We start from the raw sequence: 24,487 nt of genomic DNA, 5'->3' as shown, positions 1-24,487 counted from the left end.
TGTGTACTGTATGTTTCAAAACTGCATTAATAATCTTTATAATAAATGTCTGTCCCGGTGCGATCATCACAAAGGTGAAATAGCATCTGCAAGAAAACACTTATTTTGCAACAAATGTGTATGAGCCCTAAATGTGCCCAGTGATTGGGGGTGGTTTTAATTAACAGTGTAGGGAGGGTTGACAGACAATGACATAAGTAAAGGGGAAAGCTATTACAAGTGTTTGCTGGTGATATACTAGGTGTAAAGGAGGCAGGATTAATGATATCATCAGTGCAATAGGGACTGGCCATATGTTCAACAAAGTGATCTGAGAATGGGACCAGTGCAAGGTAGAAAAAGGCAATGTAATCAATGTAAGAACCACTAAAGTATCACCAGAGCTCTGGGGGGGCCGGGGCATTTAAGACAGGTGAGTTATTTTAGATACATTTTAGACAAATACACAGGCAAAACTGTGTGCACTACTGTTAGATACACACAGCTCTGCCTTCACGAGCAGTACACGATGAAGTGGGACATACCTCCCAACTGTCTTTGCTGTCTGACCAAATCCTGACTAAGCGAGACAGTCACCCAAATTCGGGACTGTCCCATCAGATTCAGGACAGTTGGCAGACTGTCCTGCTCTCTCCTACCTGTTCTTGTCACATTCACCATCTGTGGCTGATGGTTTCTTTAGATCAGTTGCTGCTTGTCTGGTTCCTGGAATGCTGGAGGCCCTATTTGGAAAAAATAATGTGTACATAAAATTTAGAAAATGCCAACCAGCCCCAGCATTAAATCAATAGCTCCCTCATTAAATAATTAGGTCTCCCTCCAGCCCCAACATTAAAATAATAGTACTCACATTTGATAAATTGATCCAACCAGCTTTGACAATAAATTAATAGTACACACATTTAATAAGTACACCTACTTCCCTCCAATCAACCCCAGCAAAAAATTAATAGCATTTACGTTTAATATTACCATTTCCCACAAACATCCCCGGCATTAAATAATTAATATTCCCATTTAGTAAATAACTCTCCTTCCCAAACTCAGCCCCACATTCAATTAATAGCCCCATATCACACCAGCTTTAAATTAAAGGTCCCGCCACCCCATCTTAATTTAATAGGCCCCACTATTTAATGAATAGGCCACAAATAAATAAAATTGCTCCACCATCACCCCACAAATAAAATAGCACACATTAAATAATTAGCCCCCCCACCTAAATGCCAGCATTAAGTTAATAGCCCTTCCTATAGTATAGGCAGCCCCCCACTCGTATAGTGGAGGCAGCCCCCCTCGTATAGTATAGTACAGGCAGCCCCCCCTCCTATGGTATAGTATAGGCAGCTAGCCTCCCCTTAGTATAGTATAGGCAGCCCCCTAAGTATAGTATAGGCAGGCCCCTTAGTATAGTATAGGCAGCCCCCCCTTAGTATAGTATAGGCAGCCCCTTAGTATAGTATAGGCAGCACCCCCTTCCTATAGTATAGGCAGCCCCCCCTCGTATAGTATAGTATAGGCAGACCCCCCCTTAGTATAGTATAGTATAGGCAGCCCCCCCCTTAGTATAGTATAGTATAGGCAGCCGCCCTTAGTATAGTATAGGCAGCCCCCTTAGTATAGTATAGGCAGCCCCCCCTTAGTATAGTATAGGCAGCCCCCCCTTAGTATAGTATAGGCAGCCCCCTTAGTATAGTATAGGCAGCCCTCCCTTAGTTTAGTATAGTATAGTATAGGCAGCCCCCCCTTAGTATAGTATAGGCAGCACCCTTAGTATAGTATAGGCAGCCCCCCTTAGTATAGTATAGTATAGGCAGCCCCCCTTAGTATAGTATAGGCAGCCCCCTTAGTATAGTATAAGCAGCCCCCCTTAGTATAGTATAGGCAGCCCCCCTTACTATAGTATAGTATAGGCACTCCCCCCTTAGTATAGTATAGGCAGCCCCCCCTTAGTATAGTATAGTATAGGCAGCCCCCCTTAATATAGTATAGTATAGGCAGCCCCCACTTAGTATAGTATAGACAGCCCCCTTAGTATAGTATAGGCAGCCCCCCCTTAGTATAGTATAGGCAGCCCCCCTTACTATAGTATAGTATAGGCACTCCCCCCTTAGTATAGTATAGGCAACCACCTTAGTAAAATATAGGCAGCACCCCCTTAGTATAGTATAGGCAGCCCCCCTTAGTATAGTATAGGCAGGCTCCCCTTAGTATAATATAGGCAGCCCCCCCTTCACTTACCTTCAGTTGCTCTGGCTGGCGTCTCTCCACACATCAGGCAGACAGGAAGTAAAGTCTGACTTCCTCATCAGGACTTTCAGTACTTGGTAAAAATCTTTACAGAAATCGCATCTAAAATAATTTTCTATAGTGTGTACCGAGCCTAATTTAAGCAACTTCTTAGAAGCTACTTTACGTCAGTAATAGGGTCAATGTCAAATTTAGCCTTCCATTTACATTAACTGTTTTGTTTTTCAAAACTCAGGGAGGTTTAAGGTTGTAGAAAATATTACCTTTACATACAATTAAAGGTTTTAGGACTATTGACTTTGCAACTGTTGAGTGTTAATTACCAAATAACCACTTTTATTCCTATGTATTTTCATTGACGTGACTCCTGTGAACCTTTGCAGCAAGTGGGAATTCCAGAACTGTTATATTATGACCAGACTTCATCATATACATCTAGTGAGCACCTTCGAGCCATTTTGGAAACAAAAGCCATAGAGATCTACAGTAAGCCAGCTCCTTCAAATGGGCGAAAATCAGAAGAACAAGTAATCCAAGCAGGGACATATTTCACTTATACTTGGTTTAAACTAAGCCATAAGAAACAGTTACATGTTCACTGTGCCTTCTTCAAGTAGTTTAAAAAGAATAAAGCAAACCACAAGGAAATATGGGTCAGGGAAAGGACGACAAACAATAATATTGGAATAAATAAGTACTGTAAAACCCTTTGAAGCTGGGAGAGTTTTCTCATCATGTATTATAAAGAGATATTTGGGGTCTGCTCCACAGTTTTTAGCATACCCAAGTGACAGTAAAACAAACAGTCATACTAATTAGAGGGAAAAATGTTGCCTGTGCAGAGATTCTATTTGCTGGCATGGTGCATGCACAGAAGATGAAAGGAAGCCGCAGTGGTTGTAAAGTAAGCAGCTTCAGTTGAGTAGAGGAGCAAACATATTTCTGACTAGAAGTTACTAAGAAAAGCTTACAGAGACACTTTCCTCTCACATTTGTAATGACATGCAGGTTTTCTCAGGTATATGCAGGTTTGCCATTGAACTAGGTCAAAAAGTATGGTAGTATGGTATGCTTATAACACTCAGAAATCTGTCGATACATAAACCAAATCCTGCATGCGATGCTTCCCTAGTTAGTTGCTAGACTATAAAGCACATCCCTGTTGGGCAATCAGCAACAGTTTACCAGATTTTGTTATTAGAATGAACTGAATTGATGTCTCAGTAGGTTGTACTTTATGGCATTTCCTGGCTCAGACGGAGAATTGTTAAGGCAGATGCTTTGTGCATTCATAGCAAATGATCTGTCAAATTAGTGCTGTAGACACTCAATGTTGTCCATTATTGGTAGTTATTTGAAATGATGTCACTCTAGATGGTACTTTAGAGGTTAGTGTTTCCTGATACAAATGCAATGTTGTTCAGACAGTTGCTTTGTAGTTTTATTCATAGCAATTTGCATGTCCAATCAGTTCTGGAGCTACCCAAAGCAGTTCACAGAGGCAATGAACAGTAATTACTATTATACTGTACATTTTTAGTAATGCTCTTATAAATTACTTATTTACAAATAAGATCTCTTTTCAGTTGCCTTTAATATTTAAGAATAAAACTAAAACATAACATCATGTTTTAAGGAAGAAAAATTATCATAAATTTAGATTGATTTAAAGACATTATTTTAAAATAATCAATAGAAAACATTTTTTGCTTTGTTTTTTTAATGCATTTAATAGAACGTTTTAGATAATAAAAATTTCAGTTTAGCCTTAGACTGTTGTTTACTTTATCATATTTATTAACAGACATACCCACATTTGCTTATAAACATACTGTTTTTGTTTTTTTTATTACGCTTTAATTATTTTTGTACAGAATGTATTGTTTGTTTACAGTAATTAGTAATGACAATTTAACACCATTTTATAATTAATGGGTTGATTATACATATAGCACATGCCAAATTAAGATATTTAATTGGTCTGGAGATTCAAATTATAATAGGCTTATCCTTACTGTTGCTATCATTCAATCCCAAAATATTTATTTAACTGTTATTTATATAGGTCATATGAATTCCCTACCAAATGGACACACACACACACACACACACACACACACACACACACACACACTATAGTCAATTTAATCATAAACCAATTACTAATATTAATATTTTGTATTATGTATACCTATATAGAAAATTTAAATATGTAAAAATCCAGCAGGACTTTCCCTGTTTCAAGTAATCCCTAATGGACACATTTGTGATATGGGATATAAAAAAGGTGAACATTTTGCAATATTAATATCATGCTAAAATGCATCTATAAAAAAATAAAGAGGACTAACACTTACACACTAATGAAGGAATTCAGGTTATTAAAATGTTAAACGATAAATCAAAAATAAAATATATATGTAAATGAAACCAATATTTGTCAGGCACCCAATGTTCTCCAGATATTGTTTTTGTCACAGTTAGGCATCAACACAAGAGAAGGGGGAAAAGGGAAATGTGGCATAAAAAATATTGTTACACAAAATGTGATATACAAGCTGCTATGATGTCTATTTAGATAAATAGTGCCATATGCTAGTGTACAATTTTAGTTTTGCATTCAGGACATTTTAATTAATGGTACTATTAGTAATTTAATGGAAATAAACTGTTGTACATTATTCTTCAGCTGCAAGGTTGAATAAATTCCCTTGAATACACCTAGACATTTTTAACCCTTAAATATATTTCAAGATGTTCTGTGCTCAATCTTTGCTTCTTGGGATATTTTTAAGACATGAATAATCTATTGATGTTGTGTAATAGTTATAAGCTATAAAATCTTACCTTAAATTCTTTTTCGATATTGGCCAGCTTGGCTAGTTCATTGCTCAGCTCCAGTGCCGTGTGTACTGGATCCTCACTGGAAAGAGATAGATAGGCCGGACTTGCCAGTCCCTTGTAGGCATTTATTCTGGATCTTGAGTGGCTGAATGAGTCATGCTTTTGCTTTTCAGTACAGTCATTGCACTTGCAGAAGTAATCATGGGGACGTTCTATCTTCGCTCCTTTTATCAACAGCATATGCACAACTTCATATTTTTGACAGTGAGCAGCAAGGATGATGGGTGTGATGTCTGGGGAGAACCTAGTGCCATCTTCATCGTAGGAGTAAAAATCATCATCCTGTAGCTCCTGCTCACATGGGCTGAGAGTGAGTCTTTTGCTTGCAGCAAAAGCAGAATGATTCAAGATGGCTTCCACTATCCTTACATAACCCTTGCTAATTGCAAGAAGCAAGGCATCTCCGATCCGTGCCAAGTTCTCCTTCTTTAGCAAAAGCTCAGTTACCTCTAAATGTTCATTACCTACTGCCAACTGCAGGGCATTTTGTCCCATGTAATCCACACAATTGACATTCAAGGTCTTTGACTCTTCAAGCATCTTCCTTACTACAGGAATGTTCCCATACTCTGCGGCATCCAAAAAGCGCTCCTCCTCTGCGGTCAGATTTGGCCCTCTGTTGTTAAACATAAATGCTGGGCCGCGGACGGCCTGTCTCCTTCCCTTCTCTCGTATCATGGTCACTCTCCTCATAGATGGGCTCCCCTCACCTGCTCTAAAGAAAGAAGAGCAAATTAACCCAGCAGTCTATACATAGGGATCACGTGCAATATTTTATCTCTTTAGCATCATATTTTCTGGCACTCATAACACACCATGTTAGTGTTAGTTTATTCTTTAATAGCTGGAAATAAAAAGGAGTGTTTAAAACAATAAGTAGTAATCGAGTAGAGAGGAAAAACTAAAACCAGCGGTGTGCCTTTAGCGAGAAAAAAACGAAAACAGCAGTCAGTTTTGGGGGGCAAGAAATACAGATAATTTCTTAAAAATGCTAATTTTCTTGTTGCTGAATTTGATAATATATTTTTACCTTGTTGCTAGATATAATAATGATTAAAGTAACAATATTTGTATCATATAAACACTCCAAACAGCGCTAATATAGAAGTTTTGGTTTGTTTTGGTAACTAATAAGCCATTTCAGGTGCTTCCTTGGTCAGAAAAATAGTTTATAACACTAATTTCGCACAAATTTTTTTACCAGGACAAAAAATTGTGCTAATAAATAAGGAGGGTGTTTCTGTTATGATATCAAAGGAAACATTTTTCCTAAAATCCCATCCCCAACCAGAAAAATGGTACAGTAATGCTATGCAACTGTGGAGACAGTTGTATCTCATGCACATTTCCTCCACTTCAAATTCATTTTCTCTTCTAAAACTTCTGCCCTATCACTCTCTAAACAGTCCTACTTTAAGGTTCATATTTCCTTTTAGTCCTCCTCTTTGCCACACTCAACTTACTCCTTTGCCCTCCTTCCCTTCTCCCTCTCTCTCTCTGCTGCTGACTTTGTCACCCACTTCACCTCTAAAATTGATTTCATATTAAACATCTCCTCCCATCAATCTTCTTTCACCCCACTCTCTCCTTCCTGTCTACTCAGCTTGTCCCACCTCCCCCTCTGGATACAGGATCTGCACCCTTCTCTCCCGAAAGCAAACCTCCCCTTTTGCCAACCCTCCTCTCCTTATCTGAGGATGAAGTTTTCACTGTTCTCTCCTCCTCTGCGCCTCTCACCTCCTCCAGTCCCACTCTCCTGAGGCCTGCTATTCCTGGTTTACCCGATAGCTCACCAACCGCTCCTTTTATTTCTCTACATCTGACACCACTCCCCTTCCACCTCTTCCCTTACCTGTCGAAGTTCTATAAGAATCAGTTCTTGGCCCTCTACTCTTCTCCCTCTACACCTCCTCATTTAGCCTCCAATATTACCTGTATGTTTATGACACCCAAATGTATCTCTTCTCCCCTGACCTCTTCCCCTTCCTATTCTCTCATGGCTCCAGTTGTCTTTTGGCCATTGTATCCTGGATATCACAGTGCTTTCTGGAACTCAATATGTCTAAAATGGAAATAAATGTCTCCCCCCCTCCAGATTCTCCCTATTTAATGAAGGCACTGCACTCTCTTTTGTCTCAAGTCCACTTCCTGGGATTTATCCTAGGCTCATCCCACTCCTTCACACTCCATATTCAGTTCCTCTTCAAATCCTGTCACTTCCATCTCCAGGACATCTCGAAGATCCTTTCTTACCTTTGTCAGCAACCAAAACTCTCATGCACTCCCTTGTAAACTCTCGCCTGGACTACTGTAACTTCCACCTCTCTGGCTTATTCTACTTGTGCCTTTTCCTTCTTCAGTCGTCCTTCTTTTCCTCTCTTGCTGCTCTACCTCTGCTGACCCTCTCTGCCAGTACCTACACTGAATCCCTGTCTCCTACAGAATCAAGTTCAGACTCCTCCCCCCTCACCTACAAAGTATTCAGCCACTCCTCTCACCCCTACATCTCCAATCTCCTACAATGTTACCCACAATTCCTCCTGTTTCCTCAGCTCTGCCAATGAATGCCACCTCACTATCACAATGATTACCTCTTTGCACTCCAATCTTCCATGATTTTGTCTGTATTGCTCCTGACCTGTGGATTGCACTACCACACCCTATTAGATTTTCCACTAGTCTCAAACATACCCTCAAGGCTCATCTCTTAAACCCTCCTCCTCTTAATGCCTCTGCCTTTGATACAATTTCTACTTCCCAGTCAGTTCCACCCTATTTGTCTCCGCCCTTCCCTCTACGATATAAACTACGAAGGGCAGAGACAGTCCTCTTTCCTTGTTTTTTTCTTCCTACCCTTGCACGTCTAGGCCTGTATCCCCAACCCTGTATTGGAAGCTTATGCTCTTGGGCACATGCCTACTTCACGTGGGTGCTACTTGTCACTTATACCCACTGTCTTGGCAATAGATGTATCTGCAATTCTATTTTCTCTATTTTTTATTTTTTGTTGTTGACTAGTATAGTGTAATTATGTATTGTTTGTAGCAATAACTGTTCAATATGTACTCTGTTTACCCTGCAAGTACAGCGCTAAGGACCATTTGTGGCGCCTTGTAAAAAATGTAAAATGATAATAAAAATATGTGTGGTGTATCCACATCGCTTGCAAGAGTACCTTCATTGGCAGGCTAATTGAGAATGATGAGGGTAGAAGATCTCAGTGCAAGAGAAGTTCCTGGTGCCTTCATACAAACTGACCTATCTCAATAGAAAACCCTATTTGAGGGTTCTTTCTATAGATTTCTCATGCAGATCTGACTAACCTTTGCTTTATTTTTTAGCTTGTCTTCTGTAAAATATACTAAAAGGACTTGTTTCCCAGTCTTCTAACAAGTAATTTCTGCAACAAGGTTTTTTGTACAAAAGGGTTGGGCATCTTTTTTGCCTACAGTAGCAGCCCCATAGAAAGCCTACCAATTCTACTAGAAACTGGCCGAATCTACAGAATTTATTGATGTAAAATCACAAACTTTACCAAAACTGCTTGTATGGTGTACCCAAGAGCAACAGATATTGAACTAACTAATTTTTTTATATCACTCTTCTCATTAAGTGAAAAAAACTGCACAGTGTTTACTAATTTGGCAACTCAGGATTCCGTTCATTGGAGTCTATAGATGAGATTTAATTTTAACTAGTTACCATTATGCTACTTTAATCCTATAATATTGTAATAAATACAAATATGAATAGAGGTAACATTAAATATAATTAGAATAACCTATGTTTTACTGAGAGTGGACTTTTCTTTAAATGGATTATTCAGTATCGAGGAAGCAATGTTTAGATATATACAGTATATGTAAAATTGTACTGCATATGCTCTTAATAACTATATTACTGCACACACATTTATTTATTACATCGCAACATATACATTGTTAAAGTTTAATAATTGGATGAAGATGGTACTCAATAATATCTGCACACTACAGTCTGTTGTGATGCGATTAATATGCAACCGAATCATAATCTTAGTAACATATAAATAAATGTAATCTATTTCTATTAGTTAATATAAAATATAATATGATGAAGAAAGTAATTAATGTATCCAAAATGTTTGGTCTCATTCTGTTCACAATCGCATAAGAATGTTTTCGGTATAATTCATGTAACGTTCACACATTGCGAACGCTAGGTATAACTAATACTACTTTTCATACACCAAACTCCAGAAATGTCATAAAAGAACCAGTTTATACTTTATACAGGTCTAAAGGCGGGAGCCTGAAGAAAAACACCTGGCCACACATAGAAAGATGACTCCACCTCATGGAACAATGACCAGAGGAATCAACCAATGGAGTGTTGAGTTCTTGGGAGGTCATGACCCATCGACAGTGCCATAACTAGACATTTTAGTGCCCTGGGCGAGACAGGGCACCGGCACCCCCCATCTAAGTGGGAGTGACATTTGTCAAGTGGGTGTGGTCAACCTAATGTGGGGGTGTGGCTAGCGTTCCACTGCGGAAGTTAAAGCCTGTACATACAGAGCCAGGTAGCGGGCGGCTGCTGCGCCCTGGGCGACGGCACCGTCCTAGTTACGGCTCTGAACATGGTATACAAGGATAGCAGCAGTGTCTAACTATTGCCCCTGATGAAAGTAAAGGGAACTGAAATGATCGTTGGGCAGGAAATGTTTTGTAATGTATGTCTTTCACCCACTATCTGCCTAGGTGATTTTTTTAACCCACATTGATGACCCCCAGTGCCCTGCAGTTCTGCACCAGCAACATACACACCAAATTTACTTGAGGCATACATCACAGACACTTATGTCTACTACCTTAGAAAGTACCATGGTCCCAAGGAAATTAATAATATGAAATTACAAAAGTTATTTCTAGTTTTTAGCATAAACAAAAAGTAATTGTCTGTTAACTTAAAGACACAATTGGGACAATTTACATCAAGCTGGTACACAGTGTCTCCTTTTGTGCTAAGCGGGCCTTTTTTTTTTTTACTTGCACTTCTACAATGAGCTCAGACTTGCCTGAAGCTTAGTTGGGCTGAAGGTGTTTCAGACTCTTTACAAGTTTTAGTAATATGTGTTCCAAGCTGTCTAGGTGGTATATGGAAAGTTCAGCTTAAGACAACCTCAGAACCAACCAACATGCTCATAAGATTGTACAGTCAGTTCCCCTGTCTTCTCATTTTTTAAATATACTCATACTCGTTTAGTGTTGTGCATTGTGTATTTGTGTTTTGCACTACACCAGGAACAAAAAACAATGGAATGGTACTTATGCCTATAGACTGTACCTGCTCATTTTCCTGACAATTTCTTTGTAACCCTCAAAGCCAACATCTTGGGGTATAAAACCTGTCACACAGCAATGATATTCTGGCTCTGCTGAACTGCCATTGCCTATTGTAAATGACACTCGTTATTCGGCATTTCACATATAGCTGGCGATATAGCCAGCTATATTGCCAGCTTCACACACACACAAAATACTCATTACCGGCATTAGAAGCAGTCGTTCCACCCAAAACAGGAAGTTCTGCATTTGGACGCAAACTTGCTGACTGCTTCTAATGCCGGTAATGAGTTTTTTGTGTGTGTGAAGCTAACGATATAGCTGGCTATATCGCCAGCTATATGTGGTTGTCATTGAGCCAGGAAGCATAGGCAGGTAGCGGGCGGCTGCTGCGCCCCCTTGGGCTTGCGCCCTGGGCGACGGCACCGCCCGCACTGGCCTAGTTACGGCTCTGCCCATCGACCTATGAATGTGCGCCGTAATACTGTAACTGGGTATCTTTGTGATGTCACACTTTTCATGACTGTACGGTGTATAAATTGTTCATCTCTGGCTTTAGAAACCAGAGCGTTCTGACAGAAGCTTGTTGTCTGTGCCGGCCGCACAGGCGTATGCATGCGATACTTTGCCCTGTAATTTATTTTGTGAATAAAATTATTGTGCATTGGAACCACAGTGATTGCATCAGATAATCCTTATTTCATGTGATACACACGGATGTATCAGTATGTTTACATTTGTTTAGATATTTTAGATGTCTAAATGTAATGAGCAAAGATAATTTATTACATAATGCAAACATCATGTTTAATACCCTCCAGAAAAGTAGAAACATGAAATAAAAAAAAAGGATTTGTATTCATTTGCATAAAATTTGCATCTCCTTATACCAGGCAACCCTGACTTTTTATTAATGTCACAAGAACTGTAGTCTTTGAAAAGTTAATTAACTCTTAGGACTATTGAAAAGCACCCATCAGATTCTCAGCATCAGTTATCTGCAAGCTTTGATGACATATTTTAAGCACAGATAAAACATAAATTGCAAGCTGCCAATCTGATGCCTGCTATGTCTCTACTGGCAGCAAATCTGACTCTGAGCCAGGGTTTTTTCAAATATCTGATGACATTACCCTGAGATCAGTGTCTGGTTTTAAACAGAAGATGTTTCAGAGATTGAACTCCAAAGTTATATTTCAGTTTGTCATTTCCTATTACAGGAATACATACATGCATGGTGCTCATCCTTAGAATTGTAAATTTCCCAGATCAATCCCACCCCCCACAAACACACACAGTCAGGGCCTGATTAAGGGTTCTGGCCGCCCTAGGCTAATACGGCCGCAGCGCCCCCCCCCCCCCCCTCCTCCGAATATATAGGTGTATAGGAACACTCCTGAATATGAATGTTCAGGTGTATTCTCCAGCATTCAAATTTAGACAGATTGTGCCATTGTCTCTTACCTGTTCTTGCTCTTCTCTCTTGCAACTTTGTTATCCTCTCGCTGGCTTCTGGAAAGTTGGCGTCCTGTTTTGAAAATGCAAAAATGTATTATAATGCAAACCCTGAATTAGGCCCTTTAGTTAAAACAAAACACTCCATTATGGCCAGCTAAAAGTACCCCATTGGACAGGCAAATATAAGCAATATCTGAATATTTGTTGTCAATCAAATACAAACCTCTAGCAGCCCCATCTCACTAATATTTAGTATTCTAGTGATTGCTGAGACCACCCATGTGACCACCACACAATCATGAGATTCTGCCCCCCAAAACTGCTTCCTTAACCACAACCCCCCCCCCCCACAGCCATTTTCCTTAACCCCTGCTGCAGCCATTTTCTTTATCTCCCACCCTGCATCCATCCCCCTTGCAGCTATTTTCCTTACCTCCACTCTGCTAGCTAGCTATCCCCCCGTCACATCAAAACTCCCCCAGTCACATATATCAGCCCCCCTCCTCTGCCCTCCTTCATACATATCAACCTCTCTCCCTCCCTATAGATTTTCATGGCAGCCCTACCCCTCCCACCCTATAGATTTGTATGACAGTCCCCCTCTCCCTCCCAATACATATGCATGACAGTCCCCCCTCTCCCTCCCTATAGATATGCAGGGTAGTCCCCCCCCCTCCCTATAGATATGCAGGGTAGTTCCCCCCCCCTTCCTATAGATATGCAGGGCAGTTCTCCCCCTCCCTATAGATATGCAGGGCAGTTCTCCCCCTCCCTATAGATATGCAGGGCAGTTCCCCCACTCCTTATAGATATGCAGGGCAGTTCCCCCCTCCCTATAGATATGCAGGGCAGTTCCCCCCCCTCCCTATAGATATGCAGGACAGTTCCCCACCTCCCTATAGATATGCAGGGCAGTTCCCCCCTCCCTATAGATATGCAGGGCAGTTCCCCCCCCCTCCCTATAGATATGCAGGGCAGTTCCCCCCCTCCCTATAGATATGCAGGGCAGTTCCCCCCCCTCCCTATAGATATGCAGGGCAGTTCCCCCCCCTCCCTATAGATATGCAGGGCAGTTCCCCCCTTCACTTACCTGTAGTTGTGCCAGCGTCGCTCCTCTCCTCAGATCAGCAGATAGGAAGTGAAGACGTCCTGCCTCCTGTCTGCTGCACAGCAACAGGCAGCCTGGCGATTGGCTGTGTGTTGCTAACCACTGACCACCAATGCTTTTGATCGTCGAGCCCTCAACCCCCCCGCGGCGACCCCCCCTCCCCCACCGCAAAAAAAAAAATGAATGAAGAAAAAAAAAAAATTTAAAAAACAAAAAAATTCCCACAGCCCCGCGCCCCCCGGGACCCAGCGCCCCAGGCTGCAGCCTGGTCAGCCTAGTGGTTGATCAGGCCCTGCACACAGTTTTAGTGCTAGTATAGCACTGCTCACTAAACATTATACATTGTGTATGTAATGTGATTTGTGTGTCTCTTTCAAATTCATGGAGAGAGTCCAGTGTCTTTTTATAAATTCATGATTAGGAGTCAGATCCTTCTCAATGATGATCTTCTCCTTCACCTAATTTGTTTATTACGAGCCCACCTTGAAATCTGCATCAGCACTTTTTCAGCTTACAATTGATTGCTGCAATAATGACAACACTCTCCCAATCCCTTAAAACAAATCTAGACACTGATGCCTGTAGAAAATAAACACTGTGCATGAAAGCTAGTGGTTAAGAATTAGATAAGAGTTGACATTATCTTATGGAGGCTGAGGGCACAGAAACCCCACTTGCGTCACAGCTCTCTGGCTTTTAGCTATATAGCCTGATCTTTAAAGGAGAACTAGAGATTAACATCTTCCACAAACATTTGCCCAACTTTTTTTGTAAAAAAGAAAAGATGAAAAAAGCATAAATTGTTTGAAATGTAATTTTTAACCCAGAGTTTTCCCTAAATCAGAATAGGTTTATAGAAGAAATTAGTGCATTAGACACAATCAGCAAACCGCGGGTTTATCAAGTGTGCAAAGTTCATGACAAAGGGATGTCCCACCTTTTGTTTCAAATACTATATGCACTGAGCTTCAAAGACTGAGAAACAGGGGCGGGCTGGCCCGGGGGGCAGGGGCCCCCCGGGCCGCTCGGTCAGACCACTATTAGGGCCGGGGAGTAGGCCGGCCGGCCGCCCCCGGGTGCAATATAGCACATTTTCACCGGCGGCCGCATCTGATTACATCAGATGCGTCAGCGCACAGGCGGATGCATCACATGACAGGGGATGCGGCCGCGCCATTGATGTTTCATGCGATGTGGCCGTCTGTGTGCCCCCCGGCCATCCCTCTCCCAGCCCGCGCCTGCTGAGAAAGGTCAGTATATCTTACTGAAACGGTCATTGGGTGTCTGTGTAACGCTCAGTATCTATAATTATAAATAAATTTGTATATTTTAAAAGTTTTTTGTTTTTCAACACTTGTGCCGGTTTTTGTCCCTGTTTGGACATATGGATGTTTTGCAATATCACTATGAACCTTGCACAGTGCAATTTATGTTAATGCTTTATTGGATGAACTGCTCTGGGACTCATCTAAGTATTGAGTGTTTTTTACATTTTCTTTTTTTTTTGTAGCTCTAATAATGTGCAGATATTTTTAATACAATGTTAACCTTAATAAACCACAGCTATCCATCTTCTTGCACTATCTAACTTTTCTTTTTTGAAAACTGTCAGATTTAAGATAATTGCTTGATCCACCCCCTTAAAAATAGATGCAAGGCTTAATTGGCCATCGAGCCTATTTTGTACACATACAATCTCAGTATAATACTATTTGCTTTTTATATTTAAACAAAATCCAGTCTTTATAAATCAGTTTACAATGCTATGCTAGCCATGACTTTATGATATAAATAGCAGACTTCGTTATCCCAGTTATAAGTAAGGATGAGGAATGAGCCTGGGAGGTACATTAGATAAGTATCTTTACTGTAAGGTATTCTGGAATTGTACAGGGAGAAATAGCCTGGCGATAGTAAGAAAACTATTACATCTTGCAGGATAATGGAAAAGTCAAATGACAAGTTGGTGTTAGGAAAAGCAGTCTGCAATATCAATCTTAACATGATCACATGCGAGGTTTCTCAGGCCTTTACCTCAATTTGAGAAAACAGTCTTTTATCAGAGCCCTAAGGAGAGAATCAAAAAGACCATTTATTTTGTTGTCATCTAATGCTATGCGCTACCTTACTGTGAAACGGGATCTCTTACAAGTCCAGTAGATGGCGGACACAATAGTTTGAGATACGGGACTAGAAATAAGAGTGCTGTCATAACTGTTAAAAATCTATAGCAGCCTGTGTTTAGTGAAACATGCTTTGAAAGAAAAACAGGACAAATACAATAAAAACGTGTGGCTTACAAAAGACTATGCTCGTCATGTAGCCTACAGATTAAAGAAAGCTTAGCTCTGAACAATAGAGAAGATTTCGGGATCGATGTTCGGTCACAGTTCAGAGCTTGTGCTATTTGCAAAAAGCATGGCAGAATTACATGAATATTAACACTGTTCAGTTAAGTAGCCCCTGTTCTTAAATACTGCTGGTCATTTTGTTGTAAAGCACATAAATTGTAGTATGACAGCCTATCTATCCCAACATTATATCAATTGTTATCTATTTACCTTAACATATTTTAGGAATAATATACTACAGTTAACTATTAAAGGGCACGATTGATCCTAATATGACCTTTATGGACTGATAAGTAGTTTATAAGTTTGAAAAATAATGCGATTATTATAAATAAATTGGTCAGCACTATAATATGGTTAAAATTTATTTATTTTTTAGAGTCTATATACACACATTTCATGAAATGGTAATCCTAAATTATATTTTTTTTTACCTTATAGCCATATTCAGTAATGAATATTCTTTCAAAAAAATCATTACACTCATTATAAAGGCAGACTATGCACCAGCACTATGCACCCTTCTATAAAAAATGCATAACTTGTTTTATAGATAATTTAGGTTTATTTTTTCAAATATCTTATCTAAGACCGTGGGGATATTTATTATTTTTATAAAGAGTGCATTGCAAGCCACAATTCATTGTCTCTTTTTGCATTGCTTGTGTGCCGTATGAAGATTTCTCCCAGCTCTCTCAATTTAGGTGGGACAATCCGAATTTGATGGGACTGTTTCACCATCCCAACAGTGAGGACTTTTGTTTGGACTGTCAAGACTGTCAGGAGGTGTGTCGGACTTACTGCTGCTGAAGGGGTTGTTGGGTTGTTTTTAGGGGTGGGGAGGAGTTTGGGAGCACCCCAGCACTTGGAAGACATGCAAATGTGCTGAATTTGCTGCTGGCAGGGTTACCATTGTAATGCATAGATGTGTAGGTCAAATAGACCTATTTATGGACAATAGGGCATTTGGTTCTTTTATCCCCTTTTTGATTTACAACAATTGGTAACATGGATACATTTAAGTGTGCATATTAATGTCATGTTTAAATATGTTATATATTTATACTTATGTCACCATACAAGGAAAGGAGATCTATTTGGACGAACCAAAAGGATGATGAAATAAGCATTAATGTTTATACATTTGTTGTGCACTACTTTATCCTTGCATGTGCTGATACTGTGAATACCATATTGCCCTATTAGATGCCATCTCTGTATGTTACTTTCAGATTGCTATGCTTGCTACCAAACAAGTAACTTGTTTGCCAGGAAGTTGACTGACATTCTGAATTCCATGAGGATAGGACTCTATTGGCCTGATTCAAATTCTGACATACGTCCATTTGCGCAGCGTATCTTGCATGAAATAGCTTTACACATGCCCAGAAAGGGACCTTACGCCAATGAACGCAACTGCATGCAATTCATATCTGAACGCAATGGTCCCTTACTAGTGCCTAAAACTTGAGAGGCAAAACGGGGTAGGGACGGGGAGGGCAAATGTAGGCCATGTACAGTAAGGGCATTCTGACGTAGATGTCCTGGGTTTCTTGTAAGTACACTTGTTTTTACCCATATCTGTTGCACACACTACAGGGCTGGTGTAAATACTACTGGTAGTGATGACAGTCACGGCACAGTCTTTGATTTAAAAAGTACACGTATGCTAGCAGGCAACACTGGAATGAAAATAAGATGGACTAAAAACACATGTATGTACAGTAGGCATTGAACGCATCTTTATTTATGTAAGTGATGTAAAAAAAATAAAAAATATTTGAAATTTAATATTTATATAAATGATTATGTTGATAACATTTATTTTATTTAATGATCAACATTTTTTTTTATGCGTTTTTTTTATTGACTTTTTATTGTACATACAAATACCACAGTCTGTTTTGTGTGTCTATGTACTGCAAGTACTGTGTAGCTAGAATGTACTTACACCTGGATTGAAATGGAAACATATATTGACATATGCTTGGATGTGAACACGGTCAGAATAATGTACATGTTCTGTGCTCTTTCTTCAAACAAAATTTATGTGCAAGTTGCATTTGGACATAAATCAGGCCCTATATGTGTAAGGGGAATTGTACCAATCTTATATAAGGTGTTTTAAATGCTTTGAACAAAGCATCTCATATCCCATTTTCTATTTATTACTGTTTATATTTATATTATCCAGTTCATCCAGTACTGGTTATTTTAAATGTTATTAATCTGAAACTTTCATCTATTATTATTATTTTTATCTTTTATTTAAAAAACATATTGTGCTGCAGTATACATTGGGAGGATCATAATACAAATAAATAACATACAGTCTCATAAAACAGAAGGTGAAGATAGCACTTCACAAATGAGTTTAGAATTTACAAGAGGCAGGGCTGGATTACCTGTTAGAAGACCAAGGACCTGAGTCATTAAAGAGAGCAAAGCATAAAAAAGGAGAAACTTTGCACCTGGGCAAAATCGTGTTGCCTTGCAGGGGGAGGTACATTTAAAATGTGGAGACAGATTTATAGTTGGAGAAGGGCATGTCCTAGATCAACTTTAAAGATGGAAAAAATGGCCAGTATTTAACTTATGTACACAATTAATAAACTAATTTGCACCCCTTGCCTTGTACCATGGTTTGTCCCATAGAACATTTACTCCTTTTTTGGCTTACTTTCCTTAATGACTCAGGCCCCAAGTGTCCGCCAGTGAATTGCATTATGGTGATCACTGTGCTTGGCCCAGTAATACTAATGCTCTGCTTTCTGGTGACTGGCCCCTCCCCTGGGACCAGCCATCAATGCACTATGCTGCGGATCAAATACCTGTTCCTTACTCTCATTCACCTGCCCATTCCTTCTCCTCCCCTCTCTGCCCCTTCCTTCACCTCTTCATTTGACCTATACACCTCTCCACCATTTTGAACGTTGGCCAGTGCAGAGACCAGAGCTCTTTCTTCATGGATAGTGTTTTAGGGAGGTGTACTAATGTTATCTGAGGGTGAGGAGTGTATATTATTGTTATTGTGGAGGATATTCATTTTATCTGGGGGGTATATTAATGTTATCTGAGGGGTATTAAAGTTATCCTAGGTTGCATGTTAATATTCTTTGGGCAGTATAATGTGGGCGGTGAAGTAATGCTATGTAGGGACTGGTGAGGGTTGAATTAATGGTATGTGTGTGCTGATGTGGTGCCATGTGGGAGCTTATATGGGGGGTTAAAGCTATTTGAGGTCTGATGTGGAGGGTGTACTAAGATTATGTGGTGGGTATATTAATGCCATGTGGAGGTTGATGTGGAGGACGTACAAATGCCATATGGGGATATTAATGTTATGTTGTGTCTCTTTATTAAATGTGGGGGTTGATGAGGGTTATCAATATTATGTTGTGGCTCTGGTGGGTGCTACTAATGTTATATAGTTTTGCTTTCTTATTTATGGGGGCTCTTAATGTAATGCGGGATCTCCTTTAAATAGTAAAGTGGTTTGGACTAATTATAATCTTTGCATTTAATTCTTGAAAATAGTAAACATTGTCTATCTTATCTATCTTAGAATAATTACAGCTGTTTACTGAGTGGCCACTTTATTAAATACGTCTACCTAACTTTGAGTCGCTACACTTTCTGGCCTCAGAGATGCCTGAAACCTTTAGGACAACAAGCTAGATATAACAAAGTATTTGAGTCATATAGTCATATAGTTCTACCCACAGTGCCTATTGTGACAGAAGCACTGGGGAAATTGTTGAGGGCAGATATGTATGTCCCGGTGTTCTGTCTTATGTGTTTTAAAATCCCAGGAAGAGTAAGTGTCACACTTCTGTGCTAAAAGCTGAAAATGACAGCTATGGAGCCCGGAGTATGGTGAAAATATAACAATTTATTGAGCAAACATAGTTCAGAATAGTGCAGGAAAAGGTACAAACCAAATATTGCTGAGACTGAAAATGATCTCTGGGTGAGGCTAAAAGCAGGTAAAATAACAGAGAATACGGCTGATACAGGTGAACTGGCTGAGTCAGATGAAACCAGGAACACGGATGAGTTAGCACCTTGCAGTAGTCCAAGGGAACAAGAGCAGTAGTAACAGCAGCAACACAACAACAACATCAATGACCAGCAAAGGTGAGCTGTGGGAGGCAGGCATAAATAGGCAGATAACAGGTGCAGCAATTAACAGAAGCAGATGATTAACCCCTGCTAGTGAGAGAAGAGTCAAGGGCACAATAGCAGCACCTCTGGTGAGTCAGAGGCTACTACAAATAATACCACATCCAAAATAGTCCAGGAGACAGAAGCTGCGAGACAATGCAGCATCCTAAGGCGATTCTGCAGTATAGTCTGAGGCAGATCCTGACAGTAAGGGGACCCTGGGGTTATGAGTGGAGAGAGAAGGGCATGCTCCATTCATAAGGCCCATTTCTGGTCTTCCAGCCTGCTAGCCAGTTGCTGGCTAATCAGGAGTTGCATCTGCAAGGTGCAGTTCAAAAGCTATGATGCAGTTTCCTCAGTCTCTCATTACCTGGGGAAAAGGCCTGATACCTGCTGAGAGACACTGCAATTTATTACCAGTAAGTTCTATTATTTTGTGTGTGTGGGACATAAGGTCCTTACACTTTAGAGAGGGTACACAGTATTGTATTATGTGTACTGGACAGGCTAGGACTTTTGTTTATTGGTTGTTTATTTTTGGAGCTGCTATATAAAACTAGCTGCGACTACCTGAACTGAGACACTGGACTGGTGTGATATTGTTTGACTGATGTATGGGAAGTGCAGCTGTTTACAACCGGCAACGGCATCCCTAACCTGATCTTTCCACACATGTAAACATTATAAAATTATATTATTCCTGTCTCCCTGAGCTGTATGTTGTACTGCTGAATAAAGCCTGAGTTAGAAACATCCATCCAACGAGTCGGGAACATTAAATCACTTTATCTCAATGAGAATCTTTTTTTGCCATATAGTGTTTGGTAAGGCAGTAGTTTAAAGACACTTACAAATGATCACACTAAAAAGATAATTATTTATTGTTTCAGATAAGATTTGAATGCTTGTGAGTACTTCAAATTGCCTGTTTTTAAGATCAGTTTTCCCTATTGTGTGACCACAGGAACTAGACATTATGGTATCTGCTAGAACATCTATTGTATTATCAGTGATGAAAGATGCATTATGAAATGACTTGACAGTGGGATAACCACTGTCATGCTATAACCCAGATGTTCTCTAGTTAAAAGCAATCTTCCATAAAATAATGTGTACTAAAAAGATGAGCGTAACTGAAAAATAGGTGGAAACATAGATGGAAATAATTTCTACATACAGATCTATAAAAACTATATAAATAAAATGTGATTTGCACTTAACTAATTGCTGGATTAGCATTAGTCCTTTTGCTAGTGCACAAGGTCCATATGTCTATGTTTGTGCCTTGTAGCAATAATCCTACTCTAGACATTATTTAAATGGAATCACACCTGCCATGCTTCTGTTTCATTAGTAAGCATCTTTTACAGACTTTACAATTCTTATAGTAAATCAGTGCCTAAATGATAATACAAGCTATTTTTTATTAGTAATAGTTTTTGTTTTTTAACAATAAAGACAATTTTGACTGTGCAATGAACGGTGGAGAGCACTATGTACCTGGGCCCAGGCCGCATTATAATAGAGGCGGAACGTGTCACACGCGCATGACTGCATCTCCACCTATCATCATCATCATCATCATTTATTTATATAGCGCCAGCAAATTCTGTAACGCTTTACAATTGGGAGCAAACATTAATAAGACAATACTAGGTAATACATACAGACAGAGAGGTAAGAGAACCCCGCTCGCAAGCTACATCATATTGCACAATGGACCAGCTAGAAAGCAAAGGTAAAGGTATTGAGTGTGCTGTGTGTGTTGCAATGTTAGTCAGAGGGTTGTTGTCTTGCGTTAGCAGTGTAGAGGATGGTAATAGGGTAATCTAGGGAAATTAAGAAGGTGGTTGAGGAATATCATAAGCTTGTCTGAAGAGGTGGGTTTTCAGTGAACGCTTGAAGGATTGAAGACTAGAGGAAAGTCTTACTGTGCGTGGGAGGGAATTCCACAAAGTGGGTGCAGCCCAGAAAAAATCCTGTAACCGAGAATGTGAGGATGTGATGAGAGTGGAAGAGAGACGTAGATCTTGTGCAGAACAGAGTTGTCGAGTTGGGAGATAGTTTGAGACAAGTGAGGAAATGTATGTCGGTGCAATTTTGTTGATGGCCTTATATGTTAGTAGAAGAATTTTATATTGGATTCGTTGAAATACAGGCAGCCAATTTAGAGACTGACAGAGTGGCTGAGCAGAGGAATAACGGTTTACAAGGAAAATCAATCTAGCCGCTGTGTGCAAAATAGATTGTAGGGATTCAAGTCTGACTTTGGGAAGACCAGTAAGGAGGGAATTGCAATAGTCGATGCGGGAGATAATGAGTGCATGAATTAATGTTTTTGCGGTGTCTCGTGTCAGATATGTGCGTATTCTGGAAATGTTCTTTAGGTGTATGTAACATGATTTAGATATAGAGTTGATGTGAGGAATAAATGACAGTTGTGAATCAAGGATTACACCTAGGCAACGAGCTTGCGGGTGGGATTTATGGTCATGTTGTAAACAGAAATAGACATGTCAGACAGGAAGCTTCTGTTTTTGGGTGGGAATATTATTAATTCAGTTTTTGAAAGATTGAGTTGGCGAGAAGACATTCAAGATGAAATGGCAGAAAGACAGTCAGTAACGCGAGACAACACAGATGGTGAAAAATCAGGAGAGGATAGATAGATTTGTGTATCATCCGCATTGAGATGATACTGAAATCCAAAGGAGCTTATTAGTTTTCCAAGAGAAGTGGTGTAGATAGAGAATAGCAGAGGACCTAGGACTGAGCCTTGTGGTACTCCAACTGATAAAGGAAGTGGAGCAGAGGTGGATCCAGAGAAATTAACACTGAAAGAGCGATTAGATAGGATGAGAACCAGGATATGACAGTGCCTTCAAGACCTAGGGATTGTAGCGTGTGTATGAGGAGAGAATGGTTAACAGTGTCAAATGCAACCGAGAGATCCAGGAGAATTAGAAAAGAGTAATGGTTATTATTTTTTGCTGTGATCAAATCATTGACAACCTTGGTCAGCGCAGTCTCTGTGGAGTGTTGAGAGCGAAAGCCTGACTGAAGAGGATCCAATAGGTTGTTTGCTGTAAGAAAGTGTGTAAGGCGAGTGTAGGCAATTCTCTCGAGAAGCTTGGAGGGGCATGGGAGCTGAGAGATGGGGCGGTAATTTACGAGAGAGTTAGGGTCAGAATTCAGTTTTTTTAAAATGGGAGTAATCACTGCATGCTTGAATAGTGATGGAAAAATACCAGTAGAAAGAGATAGATTACAGAATTTAGTTAGAGGGGGAATGAGCACAGGAGACAGGAACCTACTAATTTGTGAGGGAATAGGATCAAGAGGACAGGAGGTAGAGTAGGAAGATGAGAAGAGAGTAGAAACTTCCTCTTCATTTGTGGGATCAAATGAAGAGAGAGTGTCAGAGGGTGCTATCATAAAGATGTACAGAGCTGGATTATAGTTGTGGACCCCAAAAATTAACTGACCCATTAGTTGACCACAAAACAAGGGTGGATGATTGTGCAGACCAATAGCAGAGAGCTTATCAATTCCTATTACTCAGTATGGTCATCGCCCTTCCCCCTAGGCTGCATATGTAACACAATTTTTTGACAGTGCTTAATATAGCAGCACAGAAGTCCTGGGACAAAACCACCTAAGCCTGCAGTTCCTGGGCCTCCACTGACAATGAACAAAGATGCATTTATTAAGGCAGCAAAACGACAATGTGACACATACTTTAAAAGCAATATTAAACCATTTTTAAACCATCATTAGCAACTAACAATAACCACATCACATTTCCTCCATCCTTGCTGCCTCACTCTTCTCCACTTATGCTCCACAATCCTTTGCTTACTACTTATCCACTAGGGCAGGGGTAGGCAACCTGCGGCTTTCCAGGTGTTGTGAAACTACAAATCCCAGCATGCCTTGCCACCTATCTGCTGGTTATCTACTGGCAAAGCATGCTGGGACTTGTAGTTTCACAACACCTGAAGAGCCGCAGGTTGCCTACCCCTGCACTAGGGGAACACCATTTACAGATTCATTGTCTGTCCTCTAAACTTCTCTCCTCCCATCTTACGCCCTTGAACTTATTTTTCCCTCCAGCAGCCTATTGGATAAGCAACCACCTTAACCAATTACAGTATAAGGTGCTTTCTGTCAAATTTAGCCTCTGAACAAATTATTATCCTATGTTTAATCACCTGTCCATGTTAGTGCATCATTAGCCTAAAGCTAAGTGGAACCAGGTGGTGGTGGTGGCCATGAATGGCATTGGACATGGTGTTGTACTTGCTTAATGAAAGGTGAATGTCTGTATGCTGAAGATGTTGCTGTATATCCTAGCCATATAGGACTATATATTCTGGACGTTGGCTTGTGTAATACAATCTATATTTAGTTGTATTATATGCTGGAGATTAAGCTGTGCGTTATTGTACTATAGAATGAATCCATCAGGTGATGATGACTGGGCTCATTAACCCCTCGGCTGCTTAGTATGATTGAGACTTGCCCTTTAGATGCAAAGCTTTCAAAGGCTGGATCTGTCTAGCCCTGGCTCAAAAAATGTGGGTGTACGTCATATGTTTGATATATAAATGTAGCAGCCCTTTCCCTAGCACAATGAAAGGAGTGGTCAAGTGTTCTCTCTAGCTTCAGTGCTTCCACCCGAGTCTTCTGCACAGTATGGTGGGATGCGGACTGTGACTGAATCCACCAGGGGTTGACTCAGGAAGGCCCTTGTACCCGACCACAGTAATCCTCTAAATAATAATGTACCACACACTGCGTTTGCAAACAATCAACTAGGTGTTTATTTTGGGGAAAATAAATGGGAGAGGTGGATTTAAATATGGGGAAATTATAAACAGGATAAATGAGACAGCGGGTAAGATATTAATCAAAGGCAACAGTAAAGT

At 40.1% G+C, this 24,487-nt stretch overlaps 1 protein-coding gene across 1 annotated transcript in view; it reads right to left on the bottom strand.

Annotated features, from left to right (window-relative positions):
- TRPC3 (transient receptor potential cation channel subfamily C member 3) overlaps positions 1-24,487 on the bottom strand; it is a 167,339-nt gene that overhangs the window by 114,419 nt on the left and 28,433 nt on the right. Inside the window, exon 2 of the mRNA XM_075200321.1 lies at positions 5,098-5,869. Within this exon, the coding sequence (XP_075056422.1) occupies positions 5,098-5,869 (772 nt within the window). The remainder of the gene's footprint in view (positions 1-5,097; positions 5,870-24,487) is intronic.

Source organism: Mixophyes fleayi, chromosome 1 (assembly GCF_038048845.1).
Source record: "Mixophyes fleayi isolate aMixFle1 chromosome 1, aMixFle1.hap1, whole genome shotgun sequence".
Lineage (NCBI taxonomy): Eukaryota > Metazoa > Chordata > Amphibia > Anura > Limnodynastidae > Mixophyes > Mixophyes fleayi.
Note: the sequence above shows the minus strand (reverse complement) of the source record. Positions and strands in the feature narration are given on the sequence as shown.